This window comes from Triturus cristatus, chromosome 9, assembly GCF_964204655.1.
Source record: "Triturus cristatus chromosome 9, aTriCri1.1, whole genome shotgun sequence".
NCBI lineage: Eukaryota > Metazoa > Chordata > Amphibia > Caudata > Salamandridae > Triturus > Triturus cristatus.
The window spans coordinates 727166912-727188192 of NC_140592.1; the positions used below are offsets into that span (position 1 = coordinate 727166912).

A 21281-nucleotide genomic window follows, 5' to 3' on the forward strand; every position below is an offset into this window, starting at 1 on the left:
CTGAATAAAGATTATTAGACTTGACGACATACGAAATCTGCACCACTAAACTAGAAATATGCTTTAGTACAGTAAGTGAGTGCAAAACATAAACACAGGCCTTTGTCTTCCTTAAACAATCATTTGTTAACCCAATATGATTTGACTACAAAGGTATTAAACACAATGGGTTTCCATTTGTCATTTGACGAGAATGTACCTATGGATTGTATATACTTGTTGCTACAGCCCCTGATCGTGTTATTTGTTTTTTGACTTTATGTGCAGATGTCGATGAGTGTCAGGACCCATCCAACTGTAAAAACGGGCGTTGTGTGAACACAGTGGGCTCCTTCTTCTGTGAGTGCAGTGCACCTTGGAGCCTAGATGCTAGTGGCAGAGAATGTGTTCTTCCAGAGACACAGGCAGGTAAGAAGCGACACAGATAAGATCAATAGTGTGTGCACATGTCTGTGTACAGGTATGCAGATGTTGACAAGTCAAAATAGTATGCATTCATTGGAACGTAGGCTTTACCACGCGTTACAAGAACTACGCAACTGTTACCACCCAGGTAAGAATCGCACATGACACTTTCTAGAATTTTGCCAAGCAGGTAAGTGTTTTAAAATTGTATATATATATAAAATATGTTAGCAAGGCGGTTCATCCGTTGAAATGCGTCAGGGCCTCTTTGAGCGATAGATTTGGTGTTCCCATATCCACGGTGTCTGCGCCTGCTTCTTTGTCTTGGAGCGGGATTGGTGTTGATATTGAACGAACTATCCGGGATCGTTACGCCCACCCACCTCGATCTGGTGCACCGCGTATCCGGAATAGTGGCTTTGGACATATATATATTATCTACTGGCGGTCGCCAGTAGATAGTTATAGTTAGGACCGTGTTTCCATAGGAAATCCGCAACATTCTATTTGGAATAACTTTGGCGCCGGTTGACGAATCCTCGTGAAATTTTCAAAATAGGTCGGGCGCTCCGCTCTGCTCCTACCCTGAAAGTCTCGGGGGGGATTCGTCAAGCGGGGGCTGAGAAAAAAGGGGGGTCCCAAAACGCGTTTTCCCCATGCAATTTTCCATAGGGACCTTTAGTCCAAGGTACAGCCCGAACGGCTGAACAGAATTACTTGAAATTTGGCAGAGAGGTAGTCCTCAGGTCAGGGATGTGCCTTTTGCAGGTCTGGTGTCAATCTGTTCAGTAGTTCCTGAGAAAATCAAAAGTAAATATATATATATATATATATATATATATATATATATATATATATATATATCTCCTACTGGCGGTCGCCAGTAGGTAGTTATAGTTAGGACCCTGTTTCCATAGGAAAACCGCAACATTCTATTTTGAATAACTTTGGCGCCGGTCGACGAATCCTCGCGAAATTTTCAAAATAGGTGGGGCGCTGCGCTCCGCTCCTACCCTGAAAGTCTTGGGGGGATTCGTCAAGCGGGGGCTGAGATAAAAGGGGGGTCCCAAAACGCGATTTTCCCATGCTTTTTTCCATAGGACCTTTAGACACAGCTACAGCCCGAACGGCTGAACAGAGTTCCTTGAAATTTGGCAGAGAGGTAGTCTGCAGGTCAAGGAAGTGACTTTTGTAGGTTTGGTGTAAATCTGTTCAGTAGATTCTGAGAAAATAGCCTTTAAATCAATATATATATCTGAGCCAGCTTACGGTGCGCTTACGGTGCGCTTACCGTACGCGTACGGTGACGTGCGCAAGCGCGATTCTGATTGGCTGTTAGATTTTAGTAAACATTCGAATCGGTCGAAACCAGGAAGCGGCGGCCGCCATTTTCTCTCTCGCACTCTGAGTGGGGATTCAAAAACAAAGGACAAAAACATGTAAAGGGGCTGTTTAGACAGCTCCTAAGCACCTAGCCATGTTGGGGGAGTCCCCAAAGATCCCCCAAGACCAAAAACGGAATTTTAATTTTTTCGATAATTTCGCCGATTACGCTTACGGTAAAAAAAATTTTTTGAAAAAAAATTATCCATACTCTCCCCACCCCATGTCCAAATGGTGCCCGAAGGGCACCATTTGTGCATGGCATATCACAGCTGTGAAAAATTAAAATATTACCTTTCACAACGAAGCGCATCATATGTCCTCCATGTGCGCACGGTGCGCGAAGCGCATCGTGCGTACATGGCCCATCTAGCGTAACGTGGGCACGCGGTGCGCATAGCGCACCGCGTGCCCACCGTGCGTGCACGGCACTAACTGCGTAAAGTGGGCGCGCACGCCACGAATGGCGTAAAGTAACTTAGCATTTAAAAAACCGTACAAATTCACTGAAAAAACCATAGGTTTCACACACGTTATAGTTAGGAATTAGCATTTAAAAAAACGTACAAATTCACTGAAAAAACCATAGGTTTCACACATGTTATAGTTAGCGGAAATTTTACTGATAAAAAACCAATGAAATTCCCCCGTTATAGTTAGTGCAGGCAACTATAACTCACGCGACCGCAATCTTCTGCTGATGACATATGTGTCTTTATGAAAAAAAAATATTTGTGATATATGTATAGCTAAAAATTTATGGAAGAAGACATGGGCAAATAAGTGTCTAAATACAGTATTAGCATCAGCAGAGGATTGCGGTCGCGTGAGTTATAGTTGCCTGCACTAACTATAACGGGGGAATTTCATTGGTTTTTTATCAGTAAAATTTCCGCTAACTATAACATGTGTGAAACCTATGTTTTTTTCAGTGAATTTGTATGTTTTTTAAAATGCTATTTCCTAACTATAACGTGTGTGAAACCTATGGTTTTTTTAGTGAATATATATATATATATATATATATATATACAAATATATATTCACTGAAAAAACCATAGGTTTCACACACGTTATAGTTAGGAATTAGCATTTAAAAAACCTTGCAAATTCACTGAAAAAACCATAGTTTTCACACATGTTATAGTTAGCGGAAATTTTACTGATAAAAAACCAATGAAATTCCCCCGTTATAGTTAGTGCAGGCAACTATAACTCACGCGACCGCAATCCTCTGCTGATGCTAATACTGTATTTAGACACTTATTTGCCCATGTCTTCTTCCATACATTTTTAGCTATACATATATTACAAATATTTTTTTTTCATAAAGACACATATGTCATCAGCAGAAGATTGCGGTCGCGTGAGTTATAGTTGCCTGCACTAACTTTAACGGGGGAATTTCATTGGTTTTTTATCAGTAAAATTTCCGCTAACTATAGCATGTGTGAAACCTATGGTTTTTTCAGTGAATTTGCAAGGTTTTTTAAATGCTAATTCCTAACTATAACGTGTGTGAAACCTATGGTTTTTTCAGTGAATTTGTACGGTTTTTTAAATGCTAAGTTACTTTACGCCATTTGTGGCGTGCGCGCCCACTTAACGCAGTTCGTTCCGTGCGCGCACGGTGCGCTTCGCGCACCGTGCGCGCACAGTGAGCACGCGGTGCGCTTCGCGCACCGCGCGCCCACTTTACGCAGTTAGTGCCGTGCACGCACGGTGGGCACGCGATGCGCTACGCGCACCGCGTGCCCACGTTATGCTAGATGGGCCATGTACGCACGATGCGCTTCGCGCACCGTGCGCACATGGAGGACATATGATGCACTTCGTTTTGAAAGGTAATATTTTAATTTTTCGTATATGTTATAAGCCATGCACAAATGGTCCTAACTATAACTACCTACTGGCGACCGCCAGTAGGTAATATATATATATATATATATATATATATATATATATATATATATATATATATATAAATAATCCGCCAGTAGATAGTTATAGTTAGGACCGTGTTTCCATAGGAAATCCGCAACATTCTATTTGGAATAACTTTGGCGCCGGTTGACGAATCCTCGCGAAATTTTAAAATAGGTGGGGCGCTCCGCTCCGCTCCTTCCCTGAAAGTCTCGGGGGCTGAGAAAAAGGGGGTGTCCCAAAACGCGTTTTCCCCATGCATTTTTCCATAGGACCTTTAGTCCAAGCTACAGCCCGAACGGCTGAACAGAATTACTTGATATTTGGCAGAGAAGTAGTCCTCAGGTCAGGGATGTGCCTTTTGCAGGTCTGGTGTAAATTTGTTCAGTATTTCCTGAGAAAATAGCATTTAAATCAATATATATATCTATAGGCGCGCTCCGTGCGCGTACGGTAAAATGTACCGTACGCGCACGCTGCCGTGCGCGAGCGCGATTCTGATTGGTTGTTAGATCTTAGTAAACATTCGAATCGGTCGAAACCAGGAAGTGTCGGCCGCCATTTTGTCTCTCGCAGTCTGAGGGGGTGAAAAACAAAGGTGGAGAACGTGAAAAGGGGGCAGGGTGGACAGTTCCTGACCCCCTAGCCTTTGTCAGGGGGTCCCAGAAGGACCCCCAAGGGCCAAAATTTCTTTTAATTTTTTTTCAAAAAATCGCGGAGTGCGCGTAGCGTGCGCGTACGGTAGAAACGGAAAAATTCCGCGAACTGCGTAACGTGGGCGCGCAGTGCGCAAAGCGCACTGCGTGCCCACAGCGCGCGCACGGTGTGCTAAGCGCACCGTGCGCGTACGGTACGCGCACGGTGAAAAACCTTTAAAAAAATAAATAAATATAATACATAACTTAGCATTTAAAAAACCGTACAAATTCACTGAAAAAACCATAGGTTTCACACACGTTATAGTTAGGAATTAGCATTTTAAAAACCTCGCAAATTCACTTAAAAAACCATAGGTTTCACACATGTTATAGTTAGCTGGACATTTTACTCGTGAAAAACCATTGAAATTCCCCCGTTATAGTTAGTGCAGGCAACTATAACTCACGCGACCGCAATCCTCTGCTGATGATGTCAGATATTACATCACTGATGACATATGTCTCTTTCTGAAAAAAAAATATTTGTAATATATGTATAGCTAAAGATTAATGGAAGAAGACATGGGTAAATAGGTGTCTAAATACAGTGATGTAATATCTGACATCATCAGCAGAGGATTGCGGTCGCGTGAGTTATAGTTGCCTGCACTAACTATAACGGGGAATTTCAATGGTTTTTCACGAGTGAAATGTCCAGCTAACTATAACATGTGTGAAACCTATGGTTTTTTAAGTGAATTTATATATATATATATATATATATATATATATATATATATATATATATATATATATATCTTGCTCGGTGGGGATGGTCCTAGAAGTAAGTAGCACTCGAGCGCAGAAAAGCTTTCCCCAAAAACACCTTTATTTTCGGTAAAACAGTCACTCTTGTCAGTTAATCAAGGCATCTGACCACAGCCCTGACGCGTTTCGAGTTGACCTCTTTTTCGAAGGGTATGCAGCCAAGGAACGCATGATTGGACCTCATCTTCCTTATGAGCTCTATAGTATGCCAATCATTGGACACCTCTGTATGAGTTCAGTATGTTGCTTCATGAACTCATACAGAGGTGTCCAATGATTGGTGTACGATAGCGCGTTTTACCGAAAATAAAGGTTTTTTTGGGAAAGGTTTCCTGCGCTCGAGTGCTGCTACTTACTTCTAGGACCATCCCCACCGAGCAAGATGTTATTGCGGCTGTTCTGCCACAGAGTCTGCACCACCTCAAATTATGGGGGCCACGGAGCTCTTGATTCGCGGGGCTCCGAACGTGGGGCACAGGAAATGGATATTAACAGCCACGATTGCCAGGGCTCATGAAAGAGCCAAAATTTGCATTTAATTGGGAACGCATCCATCTGAGGCAATATTAGGACTTCATTTCCCAACAAGGAACGTACTGAACTCATACAGAGGTGTCCATTATTGGCATACGATAGGGCTCATAAGGAAGATGAGGTCCAATCATGCGTTCCTTGGCTGCATACCCCTCGAAAAAGAAGTCAACTCGAAACGCGTCAGGGCTGTGGTCATATGCCTTGATTAACTGACAAGAGTGACTGTTTTACCGAAAATAAATGTTCTACTCATATGAGCTGTAGATCACACACTTATGCATAGATCGCCTTCTGGTGTTGGGCCCGGATGTTTGCACTTTGTTGTTGTCCTGGAAAGTCTTTGGAAGTCATGGGATAGGTGGCTCCTCCTTTGGACAATAGTGCACATGGGTATCAACTCCATCGTCAGATTGTTTTTTCCGCCATCGGGCTCAGATGTGTTTATCGCGCTCCAGTTCGGTGCCGCTAACGATCTAACTTTCGACGCGCAATCCTTTACCCTTTCTCCGGTATTGTCTCGATCGCATTTCCCTATTCAACGCGCATCTCTACTACAAAATCGAAACCGTTGATTCCGGTCATCGACGCAGGCCCTCGGGCCTACCTACGCCATTAGACCTGGCTCATGTAAAGGACTCCTTTTAAGAAGTATCCTCAATGTGGATCCAAATTTCCACACACAGATCTGCATGAGGTGTGTAACCTCTGCCTTTCGCCGGAGCACGAGGCCAAAAAATTTCCAGCTTGTGCCTCTTTCCGCTCCAAGAAAACGATCCAGGATCGTGGAGCTCGAAGGAACATGGCTCGCTCCTCAACATCCATTCCGGACGATATCTTCCAAGAGGGCGTCGATGTACCAGAGCAGGAGCGGGTCGAAGAAGGAGTCATCAGCGCTTTCGAAGCCGACGACTCCGACATCGAAGACATCCCTCCAGGGCAGCGGGTCATGAGTACTGATGTCGACCCCCTCCCCCCACCCACCCCTAAAAAGGCTTCGGTAACACCTTCACATTCGGGCCTAGGTGCACACTGGGACAAAACTTCCCACGCCACGCCTCCGGGCCCGGCAAAGATGCCGAAACACCGTCCCCGGCACCCAAAAAGAAACTGCCGTCCCCCTCCGTGCCGACGGCTAGTTCCACATCGGCACATTCGGCACCGAAACCTCCTGGTACCGAACCCTCCACACCGAGAAAACCATCGGGACCGACCAAAAAAACGCTTCCGAAGAGCACAGACACTCACTCTTTGGAACTGAAAAAACCCTTGGAGTCGAACAAACAATCGGCTTCAAAGACTCCTTCGGAACCAAAGAAACCTCATGATCCCAAGCCTAAGGAATGTAAACAAGCTCCAGAACCACGTAAACATTCGGAACCGAAAAAATCGGCACCAAAGCAACAACCTCCACAAGAAGAGCTTTTCCTACCTGACCCACACCAAAAACCTCTTCTAAAAGACCCCAAAACAGGTCAACTTATACTCAGCTCCAGGAAAAGGAAAATGGACACGCCTGTACCGGCTCCATTACCACCAAAGAAGAGAGACATTGCCACATCTCCTTTCAGAATTCCTTCTCCACCTCCTACTCCGTCTCCCCCTCCACACCACTCTCCTATCCCATCTCCACTTCCCTCACCATCTCCTCCACCACAGGATGATGATGATGATACCTCTGATGACGGAGGAAACAATGAACCTTTTGAGGAAACCAGTCATCCTGATGCCGCAGGTGACCCATGGGACAACTATGACACACCAGATGTCCCTGGTGTGCCACAGGAAGATATATATCCTTCTAGACCTTCCCCTCCAGAAGACACTATGGTTTTTACACAACTCATGCACAGGGCTGCACATTACCACGGGGTAAATCTCCACACAAACCCTGTAGAAGAAGATTTTCTAATGGACACATTTGACACATCTCAAAGATCCACTTCTGTTCTCCCTATGTTAAAGGGGGTAATTAAACACGCACCTGAGGTGTTCAAAGATCCGGTAAGGACTAGGGTTATTAACCCCAGAATAGAAAAGAAATATAAATCTGCCACAGCTGACCCTGTTTATATCAAAGGTCAGATCCCATTGGATTCCTTAGTGGTCTCCAACGCCAGAAAAAGGGCTAACTCCCAAACATTAGGTGATGCTCCACCTCCTGATAAGGAGTCAAAACTATTAGACGCCTCTGGCAAAAGGACAGCGTCACAAGCAGCCAACATATGGCGAATTGCAAACACACAAGCCTTGCTGGCTAGATATGATAGGGCACACTATGGCGAGCTAGAGACCCTATTACAACATCTTCCAGATAAGTACAAGACAAATGCCAATGACCTCATTCGGGAGGGTAAACTTATAACCAATACCTCCATTTGTGGGGCTCTAGATGTGGCAGACACCGCCTCCCGAGCCATTAACACAAGTGTTCTTTTACGTAGACATGCATGGCTACGCATTTCGGGGTTTAAACCAGAAGTACAAACTTCCATACTCAACCAACCATTCGATCAAGAACATTTATTTGGCCCTGCTGTAGATTCATCCTTAGAAAAGATGAAAAAAGACACCGACACCGCCAAATCAATGGGAGCCTTACAATCGCAAGCCCCCAGACGTTCCTTTTGTCGCTCCGCTTATAGAGGCGCCTCTAAAGGTTATTCCTCTGACAACCCCTCCACTTCCTACAAAAGTCCCACCCAAACAACCTTTACCAGAGGTTATCATAGTGGAGGCTACAGAGGCAATAATAACAAGGGCAGAGGCAAAACTAACAATACTCGCTCTGCCTCCACCCCCACCCAGTGACTTCCCTCCACTCCCCCCGGACGATTCCACTCCGGTCGAGGGAAGACTGCTACAATTCCTACCTGTCTGGAGCAAAATCACTACCGACAGGTGGGTGAGACAAATCATTCAAACCGGTTATTGTCTAGAACTCACCTCTACTCCCCCAAACATACCACCCAGACAGCACCCAATGTCAACAGAAAATGTATCGCTGTTAAAGCAAGAAGTGCTTTCCCTCCTACAAAAACATGCAATAGAACCAGTTCCCCTGCATCAGCAAAACACTGGAGTTTACTCCCTCTACTTCCTCATTCCAAAGAAGGACGGAACCCTGAGACCCATCCTGGACCTCAGACCCCTAAACCTGTACATACAATCAGACCATTTTCACATGGTCACACTTCAACAGGTCCTTCCTCTGCTCACACAAGGCGATTTCCTTGCCACCCTAGATCTCAAGGACGCCTACTTCCATATTCCCATTCACCCCGCTCACAAGAAATATCTCAGATTTGTGGTGGACGGTCAGCATTACCAATTCAAGGTTCTCCCATTCGGAGTCACCAGAGCACCCAGAGTCTTCACAAAATGTCTAGCAGTAGTTGCAGCTCACCTAAGAAGACAACAGATTCACATCTTCCCATACTTAGACGACTGGCTCATAAAGGCCAAGTCATACAGCCAGTGTGTAAATCACACACACGCCACAATCCAACTACTTCAAGACTTAGGATTCACCATAAACCTCACAAAGTCTCACCTACAACCGTCACCCATCCAACAGTATCTTGGTGCCACAATAAATACCTCAAAAGCCCTTGCATATCCCAGTTCACCCAGGATAGCAAGCATACAAAGTCTTGTTACAAAATTCGAACCATAACACTCGCTTCCAGCTCGAGTGTTCATGCAGCTTATAGGGATGATGGCCTCTTGCATATTCATAGTACCGCATGCCAGACTCCACATGCGTCCCCTACAGGAATGCCTAGCACGTCAGTGGAACCAGGCTCAAGGTCAGCTGACAGATCTGGTGTTGGTGGAAGGCCGCACGCATCGCTCTCTGCACTGGTGGAACACACAAAACCTTTCCAAAGGGCGACAGTTCTTAGAGCCTGTTCCACAGATTGTACTAACAGCAGATGCATCGCTCACCAGCTGGGGAGCTCATCTATTATACCATACCGTCCAAGGCAAATGGACACCTCAGCAAAAATTACTCCACATCAATCAGCTGGAGTTACTAGCGATATTTCTAGCATTATTATCATTCCAAAATCAAATATCAGGCAAAACTCTCCTAGTTCGCATGGACAATATGACAGCAATGCACTATATACAAAAGCAAGGCGGGACACACTCCCTACAGCTCTCTCAACTAACGCAGAGCATATGGAGGTGGGCTATTCTGCAAAACATTTTTCTCCTACCCCAACACGTTCCAGGAGTCCAAAACAGCATAGCGGATCTGTTAAGTTGTCAGACACAACAGATTCACGAGTGGGAACTTCATCCACAAGTTCTTCAGCCGTTTTTCCAAATGTGGGGGCAGCCAGAGATAGATCTCTTCGCCACACATTTACAACACAAAATACCCAAGCTTCGCCGCCAGATATCCACACCCATTGTCCAAAGTCAATGTGATATGAATGAATTGGTCAGGCAAATTTGCATACACTTTTCCGCCTCTTCCAATCATTCCATTGGTGGTGCGCAAACTACAGAAACACTCACTAACACTCATCCTAGTTGCTCCAACATGGGCCAGACAACCATGGTACACAACACTGCTGGAACTATGAGTGGTCCCACACCACAAACTACACCTCTCCCCACGCCTCTTAACACAGAACCGTGGAGAGATCAGACACCAGGACCCAGCACAGCTCAACCTAGCGATCTGGCGATTGAAGTCTTAGAATTTGGTTACCTTAACCTACCCCCAGACTGTATGAATGTTATCAAAGAGGCTAGACGCCCCACCACAAGAGCCTGCTATGCAGCCAAGTGGAAAAGGTTTGTAATATACTGTAATAACAACATCAATTCTTTAGATGTGTCTATTCAGCACATCATATGTTACCTACTACATCTTCAAAGGCGTAATCTAGCATACACATCTATTAGGTTACCCCTCACTGCCATAGCAGCTTACTTACAAAATAGACAACACTTGTCATTATTCAGGGTACCTGCCATTAAAGCATTTATGGAAGGCCTTAAATTAATCATTCCTCCTAGGGTACCACCCTCACCAGTGTGGAATTTAAACATTGTCCTCACAAGACTAATGGGCCCTCCATTCGAACCTCTGCATAAATGCGAGTTACAATTTCTTACATGGAAAGTCGCTTTCCTTGTGGCCATTACTTCTCTTAGAAGAGTCAGTGAGCTACCAGCACTAACTATTCAAGAACCATTTTTACAACTCCATCATAACAAAGTGGTTCTCAGGACAAATCCCAAATTCCTTCCTAAAGTTATTTCTCCTTTTCATCTCAATCAATCTGTTGAGTTGCCAGTATTCTTCTCGCAACCACAAACAGTCGCAGAAAGAGCTCTTCATACTCTAGACGTAAAAAGAGCACTCCTTTATTATATTGACAGAACAAAACCTTTTCGCAAAACAAAACAACTTTTTGTATCTTTCTCACCACCACATAAAGGCAATCCTATATCAAAATCTAGGATTGCAAGGTGGATTGTCAAATGTATACAAATTTGCTATCACAAAGCAAAACATACATTATCTATCCCCCCTAAGGCCCACTCTACATGAAAGATAGGGGCTTCAATGGCATTTTTAGGGAACATTCCCTTAGATGATCTCTGCAAACCAGCTACATGGTCTACACCGCACACATTCCCAAAATACTATTGTGTAGATGTGCAGGCAAAACAACAAGCTAGTGTGGGCCAAGCTGTACTTAAAACACTATTTCAAACCACTGCAACAGGCACTGGTAATTGCCGCTAAGGAGGAGAACTGCTATGCAATCTATGCATAAGTGTGTGATCTACAGCTCATATGCCTCGAACTGAAAATGCTACTTACCAGTATGCATCTGTTCTTTGCATGTAGAGCTGTAGATCCACACACGCACACCCACCTACCTGGCTACCTTTATCTGTTCCAGTATTATCTTAATTAGATACAACATACATGGACATCTTTTCTGTTTTTTACAAAACTCCATAATTTCCCTTCTTGGGGAAAAACAATCTGATGATGGAGTCGATGGCCATGTGCACTATTGTCCAAAGGAGGAGCCACCTATCCCATGACTTCCAAAGACTTTCCAGGACAACAACAAAGTGCAAACTTCCATGCCCAACACCAGATGGCGATCTATGCATAGGTGTGTGGATCTACAGCTCTACATGCCAAGAACAGATGCATACTGGTATGTAGCATTTTCCTTTTTTTGGGGGAAAGCTTTCCTGCGCTTGAGTGCTACTTACTACTAGGACCATCCCCACCGAGCAAGATGTTATTGCGGCTGTCCTGCCGCAGAGTCTGCACCACCTCAAATTATGGGGGCCACGGAACTCTTGATTCGTGGGGCTCCGAACGTGGGGCACAGGAAATGGATATTAACAGCCACGATTGCCAGGTCTAATGGAATAGCCGAAATTTGCATTTAATTGGGAACACATCCATCCGAGGCAATATTAGGACTTCACTTCCCAACAAGCAATGTACTGAACTCATACAGAGGTGTCCAATGATTGGCTTTCGATAGCGCTCATAAGGAAGATGAGGTCCAATCATGCGTTCCTTGTCTGCATACCCTTCGAAAAAAAGGTCAACTCGAAACGCGTCAGGGCTGTGGTCAGATGCCTTGATTAACTGACAAGAGTGACTGTTTTACCGAAAATAAAGTTTTTTTGGGGCAAAAAGCTTTCCTGCGCTCGAATGCTACTTACTTCTGGACCATCCCCAACGAGCAAGATATATATATATATTCACTTAAAAAACCATAGGTTTCACACATGTTATAGTTAGCTGGACATTTCACTCGTAAAAAACCATTGAAATTCCCCCGTTATAGTTAGTTCAGATAACTATAACTCGCGCGACCGCAATCCACTGCTGATGACGTTACATATTACATCATTCATGACATGGTCAGTGACATCACTCATGACATCACTGATGACATCATCCTTGTGATAGAGTGGAGGTTTGAAAAAAAAAAAAAAAAATGTCACCCTTTGGGGTCCTTTAGGGAACCCCCTGACAAAGGCTAGGGCGTCAGGAACTCTCTACCCTGCCCCCTTTTCACGTTCTCCACCTTTCTTTTTCACTGTCACACACAAAATGGCGGCCGACACTTCCTGATTTCGACCGATTCGAATGTTGACTGACATGTAACCACCAATCAGAATTACGCTCGCGCACGTTATGGTGCGCGCTTATATATATTTATGTACCTTTAACTGCAATTTTCTCAGGAACTACTGAACAGATTGACACCATATATGCAAAAGGCACATGCCTGACCTGAGGACTACCTCTTTGCCAAATTTCAACTAATTCTGTTCAGCCGTTCGGGCTGTACTTTCGACTAAAGGTCCTATGGGAAAATGCATGGGGAAAACACGTTTTGGGACCCCCCTTTTTTCTCAGCCCCCGCTTGACGAATCACCCGAGACTTTCAGGGTAGGAGCTGAGCGGAGCGCCCCATTAGTTTTGAAAATTTCGCGAGGATTCGTCAACCGGGACCAAAGTTATTCAAAATAGAATTTTCAGATTTCCTATGGGAACTCGGTCCTAACTATAACTATCTACTGCCGACCGCCAGTAGATAATATATATATATATATATATATATATATATATATATATATATAAATATATACAACCAATCCTGGCAACATCTATAGACAGGAACCGACTCCGTGAGAATTTGGCATAGAAAGTTTAATTCCAACAAGAACCCAGACGCGTTTCGACGGCGAACCACCTTGATCACTACATCAGGTACTCTGCCATTTTTACCATTTATGTAAATCACTTTCATTTGGTTGTCACAGCAACCAACTCCCGGCAGTAGACATAAAGGTTAGTATATGCCGATATATACATGACAGTGCAAAATATATAGAGAACAAAATACATGTCTGAATAAATCAATCATTAAATTAACGATTGCCAATGTTAACAATGTCACAATGGGAACCTACATAAACAAAGAAATTTGGATGTATTTCATGAGTTTGATCTGGTCACCAGTATTTTATCATACATGCGAGAGTAATGGCAGAGAATAATTGACATAGAAGTTAAACTAACTTTGCACGAATTGTGGCTCTAAATGAAAATCAGCTAAATATATATAGCATTTGAGATTAATATTCAGTTTGTCATTGGTGTGTGCGCCCTACATTGTGCAATACAAAAAAGAACAAGTAAGGGTCTAAACAAAACACGAAATTCTCATAAGTATGACGCAACCTGAGACACCTTAAGATAGGTTGTGGGGCCATACATAGGTAAAGACAACACGTTGACAGTAGCAAGAGGGCGTGTCACGGTGCCTAGATAAGGCCACGTTACACTAAAAAGCTGTCAAGCCCCAGTGGGCAGGCTAAATATGTATTATATTATAAGAGCCACAATAGAATTATATTTATGCAGTCTTTAATAATAATTTCTAAGTCTTACACATGTTATGAAATGGTGCCAGTCAACAGGAGAGTGAAAATAGTGAAATAAAATAAAGTGAAAACAGGACCTAATGCTGTGAGGAAAGGGTCAGGTGCATGACAAGCATAGCATTTCACTATAAATGTACATTCATTGCTTCGTCTGCATTCATCCCGTTTGGGATTTTCGAATTGAGCAAAATAATGTATCTCGACTCTAGTCTTCATAATGTCAATTGTCTATTCCCTCCCCTTGGGTTTTTCAGGACTGTGTCGATGACATAAAAAGACAGGTCTTGGGCTCTTCCCCCATGGCAAGAATTGATGTGCCTTGCCACCGGATAGGATTGGTCATTATTGGAGATGGCCCTGAGATGTTGTAGGATGCGGACATGTACAGGGTGAATGGTACTCCCCACATTCTTTTTGACACACGTGCATTGTAAGACATAGGCAGCGAAGTCTGATTTACAGTTGTAGCTGCCACGTATTTCGTAGGGTGTGTGTCGAAAGGGTAATTACACTGTTTTGGTATTAATTCCATGTTTGCAGGCTTTGCATTTTATGCATTTGGTAAACCCCTTCAGTGTTTGCAGCCAGTTTGGTGTTTTAACAATTGCTAGCGCATTGCACACTAATTCTTGGCGCATGGATTTAGCTCTCCTAAAGCTTAGTGAAGGGACTTTGGCGCATGTGGGGCCTATAATGGGGTCACTGCGTACTGAGCCCCAATGTTTGTATAGTATTTTATGCAGTGTAGTGTGGTATGCATTAAAACCTGTTATAAGTCTTGGGGTGTCAATTTTACTGTTTGTGCATTTGTTCTTACTTTTGGTGTTGAATAGCAGATCTTCCCTTTTGAGTTTAGTGCTCCTAGCTTTCGCTGTGGCTAAGGTTTCTGTATTGTATCCTCTCCTTTCCAGTCTGCGGAAAAGGTCATCAGTAGATTGTTTTAAACCCTATTCCGTGCTACAGTTGTGCTTCATGCTCAAACATTCTGCATATGGGATACTTTCTTTGACACTGATATGATGAAAGCTACTAGCATGGGGAATTGCATTTCCAGCTGTAGGCTTTCTGTACGTTCTAGATTGTAATGTGTTATTTTCTGCATATATTTCTAGGTCTAGATATTAGATGCACTCTCGACTGGTGTTACATGTGAATGAGAGGTTCAGGTTGTTATTGTCTATCTCGAGTGCAAATGCCTTTGCACTTTCCTGTGTGCCATGCCAGAGGATAAATATGTTGTCGATAAACCTGACATATAGAACGACATTTTCAGTATTAACCATTTTCTGTGTCTTCATGAGTACTTGCTCCTCCCACCAGCCCATATACAAATTAACATAGCTGGGGGCAATTGTTTATAGTACAGTTTGTCAAAGATAAAGATGTTATCTTCCAAGCACCACTCTGCCATCTGCACCAACATCATAGTATGGTGATGCAAGTGTATAGGTCTTTTTCCCAGGTAGTGGTTTAATAGACTCAGCCCATCCCTGTGTCTGATGCTCGTGTACAATGTGTTAACATCCAGTGTCATTAATACACAATCATCATCCCAAGTGACATCATAAATTTTGGTCAGAAAATCGCCAGTGTCTCTAATGTGTAAAGGTAATTCACACACTGCAGGTTGAAGGAAATGATCGATAAATCTCAAAGTATTTTCAAATAATCCACCTATTGCCGCTAGGATAGGTCTTCCTATATATATAAATATATATATGTTTGATGGCGTGTGGCTGTAGATACGCATGCTTAGCATAAGTCCGCCATCTAGTGTTGGGCTCAAAAGGGTGCAAATTGTTTTTCTTGGAAGAAGTTCTTTGAGTCACGGGTTGTAGTGACTCCTCCTCTTGCTTGCATTTCACATGGTCATTGACTCCATTGTTAGATTGTTTTTTTCCGCTGTAGGGTTTAGTCATGTGTTCCTCAGCTTCAGTCGACACCGTCAGTAGGATCCTTTTCTATCACCGTCAGTATTGTTATCGACCGAGATTCATATTATTCATCTAAAATCGTCTAAGAGAGATTTGACTCCATTCCGGCACTACCGGCCTTCGCCCTTCGGGGCAGAAATTTTCTTCAACTTTTTTTCTTATACAGAAATGACTAAAGGGTATGGAACAGACAGCTTTTCAATTCTACCCTTCCTGTCATTCAAAATTCCCTCATACTGATTTACCCAAAGTGTGTAAATCCTGCTTCTCATCGGATTATCAAGAACAAAACTGCAAGGCCTGTAAATCCTTCAGGTCAAAGAAGACTCTTTGGGACTGTAAAGCAAGAAGAATGCAAATATCTCGATGCAGCATCGATGACACACCGGACATTTTCGGTTTGGAGGAATCGGAAACAGAAATGGAAGCACATTCGTCGGCTGCAGATGAGGGTACTTTCTCTCAAGAACGAAGCTCAGACTCCAGTGCAGAAACCCTTACACCTGGATAACAAACAGTGAGTAAACTTCCTCAAAAAGTTACACCCAAGGTAAAAAAAAGGCTCCTGTTGGGCCTCCACTGCCTTCGGGCCATGGTCGGCACCGACAACTGATCACAGAAAGTCTGGCCTCTGCTCAGCTCCGAAAAGACAGTCAAAGGCTTTCAATCTGAAACAGTCCACCTCCAAATCGAAAAAATCTTAGGAGCCAAAAACATCAAAAGCAGACTTGTCCACATCTTCGGGAAACCGAAACCTTCGGATCAGAAAAAACATTCGGATTGTGGCTCTAAATCTAAAGCCTCGGATCCGAAACACTCGTCACCCAGACATATAGGAGACAAAATATAGTCTAAAAAAAGTACAGTTGAACATTCTTCAGAGGAGGTTCAACCAGTCTTAGAAAAATTGCAACAGTTATTGGACAATAAACAAAAACATCTAGTAGTTCATCCAGATTCAGGAAGAATACTTACTAGACCTCCTCAAGAAACTGTAATTCCTGCAAAGAAAAGAAAACAGGAGGATAAAGTCACCAGTACACTTAGGATTACTCCTCCTCCAATACCACAAACTGCTTCACCTCAACAGACTCCAGACCATGAGAATATACACTCAGAAGGGTCAATACACTCTTTTACAGGGGATGGGGGTGATGATGATGATCAACACACACTACCCCTTGAAGATGACTGGGATACATTTGACACAGATCCTCCGGATGACGCAGATCCACCTTGATACCTCTACACCCTCTCCACCAGATGATACCACTGAATATTAAGACCTTATAAATAGAGCAGCAAATTTTCATAAGGTACCTTTGAATACTAAGGGAATAGAGGATGACTTTTTATTTGAAACTCTTTCCTCCACACAAATATCAACCCAATATCTACCAATGTTTAAGGTTATGCTTAGACATACTACTGATATTTTTAAAGATCCCTGAAAATCCAGAATTATTACTCCAAGAGTGGACAAAAAACAAAACTTTCCCCAACAGACCCTACCTACACTAGGACTCCGCTTACACCTGATTCCTTAGTAGTTGCAACAGTACGCAAAAGAGTGAACTCTGAGCAACTGGTGATGCTCCACCACCAGATAAGGAGTGCAAACTTATAGACACTGCAGGTAAAGAGGTTGCAGCATCATATTCTAATCAGTGGAGAATTGCTAACTCTATAGGTCTGTTTACACGGTATGACAGGTCACACTGGAGCGAGATTGAAGACATTTTATAACATCTCCCAGAACAATACAAAAAACGGGCATACCAAATTATATCTGAGGGTTAACTTATATCAGACACAAACAAAGGGTGAGCTCTTTCTTGATGCAGCTGATACAGCAGCTAGGGTAATAAATGTCAGCCTTATGCTAAGAAGACATGCATGGCTAAGAGTATCTGGTTTTAAACCAGAAGTGAAACTAAATATTATAGGTCTTCCTTTTGATGGTGAGCACCTTTTTGGTCCACAAGTGGACACTTTACTAGAGAAAATCAAAAAAGACAATGAGACTACAATGTCAATGGGAGCACTATGAACGCAGTCTCAAAGAGGCACTTTTCAGTGCTCTACATATCGCAAAGTATCTAAAACAACCTCCACAGCCACATCCACCCCTTTTAACAAAACTCAAGCTTAAACAAGTCCCCAAAGATGATATTCTAGAGGATCCTTCAGAGGGAATAATAACAGGGGTCAAAGTAGAGGAGGTGTTAACAAAAACACTTTTTCTCCTACAGCCAAACAGTGACTCAACTACCATTCCTCCCAATCACATAACACCTGTCGGGGGAAGACTACAACAGTTCTTTCCACTATGGGTAAACATCACATCAGATCAATGGCTGTTGGATGTTATCCAACATGGTTATTGTCTGGAGCTAACCTCAACTCCTCCAAACATACCACCTTGTTTTCACAAAATGTCTACGCAACATCAAAGCCTGTTAAAAGGAGAAAATCAAGCTCTATTAAAATAAGGAGCAACATCATCAGTGCCAATACAACAACAACAAGGCAAGGGGGTTTACTCTCTTTACTTTCTAGTTCCCAAATATAACGGAACTCTAAGACCCATATTAGATCTCAGACTTCTAAACAGGTATGTCCTATCAAAACATTTTCATATGGTCACTCTTCAGAATATAATCCCACTTCTCCTAAAAGGAGATTTCATGACAGCATTGGATTTAAAGGATGCAAATTTTCACATTCCAATTTGTCCAGCAAACAGGCAATATTTACCAAAAGTCTGGCAGTAGTAGCAGCCCATTTAAGGAGACAAAATATACATGTATATCCATATCTAGACGATTGGCTTATCAAAAGCAACACAAATCATACATGTTTGCAAAGCACTCAAACAACAATCAATTTACTGCACAAACTAGGTTTCACAGTAAATGCAGTAAAATCACACCTATAGCCACTACAAGTACAACCTTACTTGGGAGCAATCGTGAATTGTCAAACAGGAGTAGCTTTCCTAAATGCAGCCAGAATTCAGACTTTCAAAAATCTGGTGCCACTATTTCAATCTCAAAAACAAATATCTCATGCATAGCCATATTACCTCATGTCAGACTAAATATGCGTCCTCTACAACTATGCCTGGCTCATCAATGGTCTCAAGCAGAGGGTCATTTGGATGATCTACTGTTAATTAGCCGTCAAGTTTGCCAAACTCTGCAAGTGTGGAACTCCAACAAACTAGTACAGGGACGGCCTTTTATAGACCCAATCCTGCAAACAACCATTACTACGGATGCATCAGTGATGGAAACTACTCACCTTTGAACAAGACTTGATTGCCGAAACGTGTAAGGATTTCATGTGAGCTGCTGTTTCCACTGGGAATAAAGGTTCGGTGGTGTCAGAAACTGGGCCTCTTTGTTCTTTGATGTTTATTAATGGGAAGCTCCGTTCCCGCTGCTGAGGATGCCCTGCAGGGTTGGGGGCCCCCGTCGAGGGAGGACGATGTGTGTGTGTATATATATATATATATATATGTGTGTGTGTGTGTGTGTGTGCAAATCCCTCTTACTTCACAACAAAAAGGTAAGAGCCGCACTCAGGATTGCAAATAAGAGAAAGATTTATTGACTGACACGTTTCAACCTCACAGTCTTTGTCAAAGTCACTTCAAAGACAGGAAGTGGCTACTTATAAATGCATTTACGACCAAGCATGACCAAGCAAAATTCGAAATAGACATATAAGAAAGAGTCATTAGTATGCATGAAAACAGACTCATCCCACGTTAAACCTGCATTTGTCAAATACTATTTAAAGAATGAACATAATGCATTAATATATATGCATAGCGTGGAAAGTGAAAAATAAGATAAAATAAATTAAATTAAACAAACAAGAATAAAGCGCAAGCCATCAACCTAGCGCAGGCGTGAATCGCTGTATGCAAGAAAACGCTCCCAACAAATGTGTACCAGGATGAAATGGTTCACATCCACAGGCAGTGAAAATGCCAAGTGGCATTGTGGATATTAGCAGAGTGAAACGTATGGGTAATGGACACCAAAAGAAATATACATGGCACTACCTAAAAAGTGGTAGGTTATAGAATAAACAGTACTCTATGGGTATCAACTGCCCGAGAGTAAGCCCTGGATGGCATAGCTGAGTAATGGGAATAAACAAAGTGAATGGAAAAATTACACAGTGAGTGTAAGAAAAGAAAAAGTGAAGAATGGCTATATATATATATCCACTGGAAAAAAACAAATGTTATAGTTAGGTGAATATATCAATGACAACAATAACATTTTGACATGAAATTCACCAGTTACAGTTAGCAGAGCTAACAATAACTTGTCCCCCCGCCATACACCGCTTATGACCTCACATATTGCAATACTCATGACATGTTCTTTGACATCTCAGATGACATCATTGATGACATCATCCAACAAGTGTGATAGTTTTATTTTTTATAGTTTACATAGTGTCAGGTAGCTACCATATTACTTTTCTACCTAATTTTGTACAGCCTGTGCAGACTAACACTGTGTGCAGGCGACAGTTGACAACTTGTGTTCAGCATGTACCACGCAGGTTTTTTTGCTATGCAAAAAGGTTTCCAACAGGGCAAAGTTTGTACATAAAACATATAAATTATTGTAAGCAGCCTTGCGTTATTAGATAGAATCATCTAAGCATGACACTTTCTACATAACATAGAAGACTGTGTGCACCTAGTACAAACCTATGTACATAGGCTTGTTTTGCTTCAGAAGAGGGGTTATCTGTAAAATGTTCACCACTGTAAGCAGTCAGTATGATCTTCAAACCTTCAAATCTTGGTTATTTTAAGTGAATAGTCGCTCTTTGGACAAGTTTTGCAAAGAGTGTACACTGTTCGTAGTAGATACTTTAAAAAAACAATTATAAATTTATTTGCGTTTTTCAAATAAAACAAAACATAAAACAAAGCATGAATACACAATACACTGCGCATAGCATTCCACAGTGGCCCTGTAGGGCAGGCATAAACCAAAAGAACCATCTTGGTTGAATCTAGACTGAAGTGCGAGCGGGCTAGGTGGAAAGGGAGGTCAGAGGCAGTAGTACATTTCTCAAGGTTGCACATACTTAGAACAAACAGTACATCAGTCAGGGCTCTGCCCCGGGTCTTTCGGACGATGGAGTCCCGCCC

At 42.7% G+C, this 21281-nt stretch overlaps 1 protein-coding gene across 2 annotated transcripts in view; it reads left to right on the forward strand.

Moving 5' to 3' along the window:
• The window catches only part of LTBP3 (latent transforming growth factor beta binding protein 3), a 375622-nt gene that overhangs the window by 300202 nt on the left and 54139 nt on the right, over positions 1–21281 (forward strand). For both annotated transcript variants that reach the window (XM_085625923.1, XM_085625924.1), the window contains exon 24: positions 268–408. In XM_085625923.1, coding sequence (XP_085482049.1) covers positions 268–408 — 141 coding nt within the window. The remainder of the gene's footprint in view (positions 1–267; positions 409–21281) is intronic.